General features: G+C 44.1%; 1 protein-coding gene across 1 annotated transcript in view; it reads right to left on the reverse strand.

Moving 5' to 3' along the window:
- Positions 1 to 684: 684 nt before the first annotated feature.
- Positions 685 to 8,909, reverse strand: part of pfn1 (profilin 1) — an 8,443-nt gene continuing 218 nt past the window's right edge. Inside the window, exons 2-4 of the mRNA XM_041778926.1 lie at positions 8,674 to 8,828; positions 1,491 to 1,683; positions 685 to 1,040 (exon numbers count right to left, since the gene is read on the reverse strand). Coding sequence (XP_041634860.1) covers positions 943 to 1,040; positions 1,491 to 1,683; positions 8,674 to 8,814 — 432 coding nt within the window. The 5' untranslated portion in view covers positions 8,815 to 8,828 and the 3' untranslated portion in view covers positions 685 to 942. The remainder of the gene's footprint in view (positions 1,041 to 1,490; positions 1,684 to 8,673; positions 8,829 to 8,909) is intronic.

The following is an 8,909-nucleotide window of genomic DNA, read 5'->3' on the forward strand; positions in this document are numbered from 1 at the left end:
ATATATAGGTGTGTGTGTGTGTGTGTATATACATACACACGATTTTTTTTATTTTTATTTGTGTGTATGTATGAAAATAGTAATTTTTATAAATACATATTTATAAAAACTACATTTATTTAAATACATAGAAAACTTTATAAAAAATAATATATATAAATATATATATATATACACATATATAATTTTAAAAAAATATGTAGATGTATTTTTCAAATTGACTGATGTACAAAAAAACCTGAAAAAATAGTAAAGCACATTATTATTTCTTGATTAATATCTTAAATTATAGTTATTTACTGCCATTCCTAAAGAGAAAAATGAGTTTTAGTGGTTAAATGTTATGCTTGATTCATTTCTGACTTCTCAGAGAAGCCCAGTTCATGATGTTGGACGGTCTCAGACAAATATGACAGGTGGTCTAATAAATTTGTTAAGCACTGATTTTTAATAGTTCCTGTTAAAGTCTGGTGATGATTTTTGGCCCTCAGACTGTGCTGTGTGTGTTGGTAAAAGAATGTTGGCCAACAAGACATTTTAATAATTATCAAACCAAAGGTTTCTACATTTGGCGGATTTAGGACTAGACCAGACTAGACCAGCCCACATACCTGTTCTTAGTGTAGAGAAAACTCTGCTAGAATGACCTGGAAGCTCAAATCCACAGACAACAAGACAAGGAGCTTTAGGAAGAATACACAGCGTGGTCTTTTTATTTCCGGGTGTTTCCACAGACCTGTGATTGCATACAAGTAACACTGGCAACCGGACAGGAGCTTTATGCTCACCACACAATCCAAATGGTTAGAAAATTTACATTTTTGATTCTCAAAGCCAGAACTATGCCTAAAGGTCAGCAAACATTTTCATGAGTCGATGCAGAGGAGACGTCTCTGTCGGTTGGCGAAGGAAAGGGAAGAGCAGGGCAGCGGCCGTCCGGTCTTACATGTTGGATTTTCGCAGACATTCAGTGGTTTTGAAGACTTTGTCGCCCAGCTTGCCCCCGGGAGCGTCTTTCTTGCCAAAAGCTATGACAACAGCTGTGGAGAGAAGGAGTCAGGGTTAAGACATATCCAACTGTCTTTGATTCAATATTCGCCTGTGATTGGTCAGCTGACCCACCAATGTCTGACTGAGGGCAATGTTAGAACAGGAAGTCTGAGCTGAACTGAAGGTTTGGGATCCAGCAGACATTTGGAGCACAGGGAAACTCTGAGCTAGCTTTGTGTTTCCTACAGAGTAATGGTGGCTATGGTCACAGACTTTTAACCCTCACTGCGCTGGAAGCTCCTAATTTACTTTCAAAATGAAAGCAGATTTAAATCACAACAAGAGTAGAGTTCCTGTAGCTTATAGGTGAACAAAAATAGGAAATAAAACCACAAAAATACAGTTTAAAATGTGATGAGCCCTGGTGGCTGTAGAAACTCAGCCATTAACCTGTTAAAAGGAGAGGACCAGCTGACGGCCCACCTGCCTCAGTGTCTCACCTGTTTTTGTTCTGCCAACACAAACGTTGACAGGTCCACTGTCGGAACCGTCTGAACTTGTTTTCAGGTCCAGGGAGAAACACCCTTCTTCATCCATCCGGTCTCTGAGGAGGCGGCACTTCTTTCCTCCCAGGTAACAACCGTTTATGGGCATCTCTGACCTACTGCACACCAACTTCTTGATTTCATCCACCTGAAAGAGAGAGAGAAGGGTTTTAATACCTGATGTAGAGGCCATTTCAAATTTATTTAAATATTTTAGATTTAAATAAACTAATTAAAATTTTGTTCACAGGATTAACTGTAAGGATTAAATTTATGTACATATATTGGTTAAAAAGATGGTCATTTATGTTAATTTATAAACTCATCTATCTCTAAAATGTTTGGTTATGGGTGGAGTTTTCATTATGAGGTCAGTCAGCACAGGTGTGGAGGTCGGTCTATTGGTTGTTCAGGTTGAGATGAGCTGCACTCCAAAATGTTTTTGACCGTGAAATGTAGAGCCGAAATTGGACCTTTGGATATTCTGTTTGTTTTGCTTTGAGCTATGAGTTGGTGAAAATGAGAACATGGAATAATGGGATCCGGATCTGTCAAATAAACGGAACGCCAACAGAGACCTGTGAGTGATGGGATTATTCTTTATTAATGAAAGTGGACACGTTCAGGACGTCAGGTAAAGCTCGTCTCACTCAGGTGGCTTTAAAACTGTTTGGGAGGAATCTGCCGCTACACCTGACGTCTCACAGCTGCTACAGTCCCAGAGTCACACACCTTTAGAAAAAACCCAGTGGAAGTCTGAGACACCAAACGAAGGGCAATTTATTCCTCATTGACACTAACAGGTCTGCTAGTTGGCTCATGTCTAGATATATGTGGGCAACAGTATGGCCTCCAATACTGTCAACATATGTGTGCAATATAGGGCGAGTAAATCAGTCCATCCAACGAACCATCCAATGAACCATCCAATGAACCATCCAACAAACCATCCAACGAACGATCCATCCAACGAACCATCCAATGAACCATCCAATGAACCATCCAATGAACCATCCAATGAACCATCCAACGAACCATCCAACGAACCATCCAATGAACCATCCAATGAACCATCCAATGAACCATCCAACGAACCATCCAATGAACCATCCAACGAACCATCCAACGAACCATCCAACGAACCATCCATCCAACGAACCATCCAACGAAACATCCAACGAACCATCCATCCAACGAACCATCCAATGAACCATCCAACGAACCATCCAACGAACCATCCAATGAACCATCCAATGAACCATCCAACGAACCATCCAATGAACCATCCAATGAACCATCCAACGAACCATCCAATGAACCATCCAACGAACCATCCAATGAACCATCCAACGAACCATCCAATGAACCATCCAATGAACCATCCAACGAACCATCCAATGAACCATCCAATGAACCATCCAACGAACCATCCAATGAACCATCCAACGAACCATCCAATGAACCATCCAACGAACCATCCAACGAAACATCCAATGAACCATCCAACGAACGATCCAATGAACCATCCAATGAACCATCCAACGAACCATCCAATGAACCATCCAATGAACCATCCAACGAACCATCCAATGAACCATCCAACGAACCATCCAATGAACCATCCAACGAACCATCCAACGAACCATCCAACGAACCATCCAACGAACCATCCATCCAACGAACCATCCAACAAACCATCCAACGAACCATCCATCCAACGAACCATCCAATGAACCACCCATCCACCTAACAGTCCAACGAACCATCCAACGAACCATCCAACGAATCATCCATCCAATGAACCATCCAACTAACCATCCAACTAACCATCCATCCAACTAACCATCCAACTAACCATTCATCCAACTAACCATCCAACGAACCATCCAATGAACTATCCAATGAACCATCCAACAAACCATCCATCCAACTAACCATCCAACTAACCATCCAACTAACCATCCATCCAACGAACCATCCATCCATCTATCTTTGCTTTCATAATTTTATAGTTTTAATAATGTAATGATGTCCTGCTTTGCTGTGTAATTAAACTGACTGTTGTTGATTTGATGGAGGAAAAGGTGGAATCATCTTCAAACATCCTCTTTCCTAAATCAACCATGTACTTTGGGACAATTCCGCAGATTTAAACAGGGCAATATGAATCCTGTTTCTGAAAAACATGACTCTCAGAAGGACTAAGTCAGGAGCTTGTGTGTGTGTGTCTGTGTTAGTCAGCACTAACATGTCAACAGCTCACAGTGAAACCAGACAAACCAGTCTGATAGGATTCATGGAGAGAGTTGGCCCTGAAATTGGAGCAAGTCTTTCACAAGCATGTGCTGTCCACATTCAGCCATGCAGAGTAGGACCAGCACAAATTAAGGATGGTTGGATGGATTTAGGATGGTTGGATGGGTTCAGGATGGTTGGATGGGTTCAGGATGGTTGGATGGATCAAGGATGGTTGGATGGGTTCAGGATGGTTGGATGGATTCAGGATGGTTGGATGGGTTCAGGATGGTTGGATGGATTTAGGATGGTTGGATGGGCTCAGGATGGTTGGATTGATTCAGGATGGTTGGATGAGTTCAGGATGGTTGGATGGGTTTAGGATGGTTGGATGGATTTAGGATGGTTGGATGGATTCAGGATGGTTGGATGGATTTAGGATGGTTGGATGGGTTCAGGGTGGTTGGATGGATTTAGGATGGTTGGATGGGTTCAGGATGGTTGGATGGATTTAGGATGGTTGGATGGATTCAGGATGGTTGGATGGATTCAGGGTGGTTGGATGGATTGAGGATGGTTGGATGAATCAAGGATGGTTGGATGGATTTAGGATGGTTGGATGGGTTCAGGATGGTGTGATGGATTTAGGATGGTTGGATGAATCAAGGATGGTTGGATGGATTTAGGATGGTTGGATGAATCAAGGATGGTTGGATGGATTTAGGATGGTTGGATTGATTTAGGATGGTTGGATGGATTTAGGATGTTGGGTGAATCAAGGATGGTTGGATGGATTTAGGATGGTTGGATAGATTCAGGATGGTTGGATGGGTTCAGGATGGTTGGATGGGTTCAGGATGGTTGGATGGATTCAGGATGGTTGGATGAGTTCAGGATGGTTGGATGGGTTCAGGATGGTTGGATGGATTGAGGATGGTTGGATGGGTTCAGGATGGTTGGATGGATTGAGGATGGTTGGATGGGTTCAGGATGGTTGGGTGGATTTAGGATGGTTGGATGGGTTCAGGGTGGTTGGATGGATTTAGGATGGTTGGATGGGTTCAGGATGGTTGGATGGATTTAGGATGGTTGGATGGATTCAGGATGGTTGGATGGATTCAGGGTGGTTGGATGGATTGAGGATGGCTGGATGAATCAAGGATGGTTGGATGGATTTAGGATGGTTGGATGGGTTCAGGATGGTGTGATGGATTTAGGATGGTTGGATGAATCAAGGATGGTTGGATGGATTTAGGATGGTTGGATTGATTTAGGATGGTTGGATGGATTTAGGATGTTGGGTGAATCAAGGATGGTTGGATGGATTTAGGATGGTTGGATAGATTCAGGATGGTTGGATGGGTTCAGGATGGTTGGATGGGTTCAGGATGGTTGGATGGATTCAGGATGGTTGGATGAGTTCAGGATGGTTGGATGGGTTCAGGATGGTTGGATGGATTGAGGATGGTTGGATGGGTTCAGGATGGTTGGATGGATTGAGGATGGTTGGATGGGTTCAGGGTGGTTGGATGGATTTAGGATGGTTGGATGGGTTCAGGATGGTTGGATGGATTTAGGATGGTTGGATGGGTTCAGGATGGTTGGATGGATTTAGGATGATTGGATGGGTTCAGGGTGGTTGGATGGATTTAGGATGGTTGGATTTAGGATGGTTGGATGGATTTAGGATGGTTGGATGGATTTAGGATGGTTGGATGGATTTAGGATGGTTGGATGGATTTAGGGTGGTTGGATGGATTTAGGATGGTTGGATGTATTAAGGGTGGTTGGATGGATTTAGGGTGGTTGGATGGATTTTAGGATAGTTGGATGGATTTAGGATGGTTGGATGGATTAAGGGTGGTTGGATGGGTTCAGGATGGTTGGATGGATTCAGGGTGGTTGGATGGATTTAGGATGGTTGGATGGGTTCAGGATGGTTGGATGGATTCAGGGTGGTTGGATGGATTTAGGATGGTTGGATGAATCAAGGATGGTTGGATGGATTTAGGATGGTTGGATTGATTTAGGATGGTTGGATGGATTTAGGATGTTGGGTGAATCAAGGATGGTTGGATGGATTTAGGATGGTTGGATAGATTCAGGATGGTTGGATGGGTTCAGGATGGTTGGGTGGATTTAGGATGGTTGGATGGGTTCAGGATGGTTGGATGGATTTAGGATGATTGGATGGGTTCAGGGTGGTTGGATGGATTTAGGATGGTTGGATGGATTTAGGATGGTTGGATGGATTTAGGATGGTTGGATGGATTTAGGGTGGTTGGATGGATTTAGGATGGTTGGATGGATTTAGGGTGGTTGGATGGATTTAGGATGGTTGGATGTATTAAGGGTGGTTGGATGGATTTAGGGTGGTTGGATGGATTTTAGGATAGTTGGATGGATTTAGGATGGTTGGATGGATTAAGGGTGGTTGGATGGATTTAGGATGGTTGGATGGATTTAGGATGGTTGGATGGGTTCAGGATGGTTGGGTGGATTTAGGATGGTTGGATGGGTTCAGGATGGTTGGATGGATTTAGGATGATTGGATGGATTTAGGATGGTTGGATGGATTTAGGATGGTTGGATGGATTTAGGGTGGTTGGATGGATTTAGGATGGTTGGATGGATTTAGGGTGGTTGGATGGATTTAGGATGGTTGGATGGATTTAGGATGATTGGATGGATTTAGGATGGTTGGATGGATTTAGGATGGTTGGATGGATTTAGGGTGGTTGGATGGATTTAGGATGGTTGGATGGATTTAGGATGGTTGGATGGATTTAGGATGGTTGGATGGATTTAGGGTGGTTGGATGGATTTAGGATGGTTGGATGTATTAAGGGTGGTTGGATGGATTTAGGATGGTTGGATGGTTGGATGGATTTAGGGTGGTTGGATGGATTTAGGGTGGTTGGATGGATTTAGGATGGTTGGATGGATTTAGGGTGGTTGGATGGATTTAGGGTGGTTGGATGGATTAAGGGTGGTTGGATGGATTTAGGATGGTTGGATGGATTTAGGATGGTTGGATGGATTTAGGGTGGTTGGATGGATTTAGGATGGTTGGATGGTTGGATGGATTTAGGGTGGTTGGATGGATTTAGGATGGTTGGATGGTTGGATGGATTTAGGGTGGTTGGATGGATTTAGGATGGTTGGATGGTTGGATGGATTTAGGGTGGTTGGATGGATTTAGGGTGGTTGGATGGATTTAGGGTGGTTGGATGGATTTAGGGTGGTTGGATGGATTTAGGATGGTTGGATGGTTGGATGGATTTAGGGTGGTTGGATGGATTTAGGGTGGTTGGATGGATTTAGGGTGGTTGGATGGATTTAGGATGGTTGGATGGATTTAGGGTGGTTGGATGGATTTAGGGTGGTTGGATGGATTTAGGATGGTTGGATGGATTTAGGGTGGTTGGATGGATTTAGGGTGGTTGGATGGATTTAGGGTGGTTGGATGATTCAGGTTAAATATTAAATACAGCTTAACTTTATAACGGACTGTGGTCCTCCTGACCTCCATGGACCCCTGGGCCCCAGAAAGCTCTCCCCTTTACCCCCTTATGGTCAGGCCTGCTGACTCCAAATGAGACAGACACTCACTAAGATCTGAGATTTTGCAGCATAAGCTCAATCAATCAATCAATCAATCAATCAATCAATCAATCAATCATCTGGTGGCTCCGTTAGTGGATCAGCTTCTCTGGAGTCTGAGCGGAGCGTCAGAGCGAGGAAAAAAAGCAGAAAAGAGAAGAAGAATGTGTGGCAGGCAAGTCATGACACGACAGTCGTTGGCAGACGCTCCGCCGCTGCAGGAGAAAACCACTTCCTGAAACGATCGGCCAATCAGAGCCAAGGCCTGAAAGCAAGCCTCCTTTCTTCTGTTTCTATCCACGCTGTGTGTTTTTAAAGGTTAGAGGATGAAAACAGATAAAAACAGAAAACAGCAGCGCCGCTCACACACCTGTGGCTGAATCAGGTTTATAATTACTGCTAATGATCCACGCCCACTCTCTCTGTGTGACGGGAACCAGAAGCGATTGTCTCCACTTCCTGTATTCAAGCCCTCTTTTTTGACATTGTGCCCTTATAAGGAAGTTGAACCGACGCTCAGCCTGCAGCACCAAAAAGCAGCAAACACCCGGAAACGACACAAGTATGACACTAGAACCTTCTCCATGACACACCTAAAAATTAACCTTCCTAACAGCAACCACCACAGAGAGGAACGACCATATTTGGAACAGTTTGCACATCCTCATTATCATTCCTGTTGAGCTTTTAGCTGCTGCCGCTCTCAGATGTCCCTCTGATCATCACTAAAGGACTATTTCACCTCACACCGCCTCACTGATCCAACCAGAGCATTCATGACAGATTTAAGCATCACGCCCTCTCAGAATGTTTGTCCTCTGGATAAAATAGATCCTGAAACCAGCCAATGAGGTGCAGCCTAACCCTAACCCTCCGTCTGCTTGTTGGCATGTGAGTAACCTGCACGGTCCTGTTTCTTTTCCCGCCACACCTGCATCAGCAGCTGCTCCACCCGCCTGGCCAACAGGGCAGCCGAACCCAACGCACCCAAAACACAAGAAGAAGAATAAAAACCAAGGAAATCTTTGTCAGGAATGATTTTTACAGAAAAGAAAACTGTCAGCCAATAGGATGACAGCCGTCAGGATGATGTCATCTGTTTCCGGGGTGTTGTCCTGAAGAAAAACATGTAAGTGCTCTAAAACCCCCATGAGGACTGTGATGCTGTCCCTAAGCCTCCAGTATGAGGAAGATCTGCTCCTTCCTCTTCTCTAGAACTTTTCCTTCTGCAGGGAAAACACCGACTCAGCCCTGAACAATCACTTCTTCTTCTACTCTGCAGGAAACTCGGTGTTCTTACCGTGATGTTGGCCAGGCCCGGGCTGCTGGCCCACACCGATTCTTGCCCCGCTGTGGTGCCACAGATTGCCGCCTCCTCCACTGGACTCTCTCCTTGACTGTCACCGGCCTTCATACTACAGATCCATCCATCCCACGACATGGTGCAAATTCAACCTATATGCCAAATACAAAACAACCAGAAAAGGGTGAGAAACGCCCCCTCTCTCTCTGATTCAGAGTCAGAAGAACCAGAAA

This window comes from Cheilinus undulatus, linkage group 22 (assembly GCF_018320785.1).
Source record: "Cheilinus undulatus linkage group 22, ASM1832078v1, whole genome shotgun sequence".
NCBI lineage: Eukaryota > Metazoa > Chordata > Actinopteri > Labriformes > Labridae > Cheilinus > Cheilinus undulatus.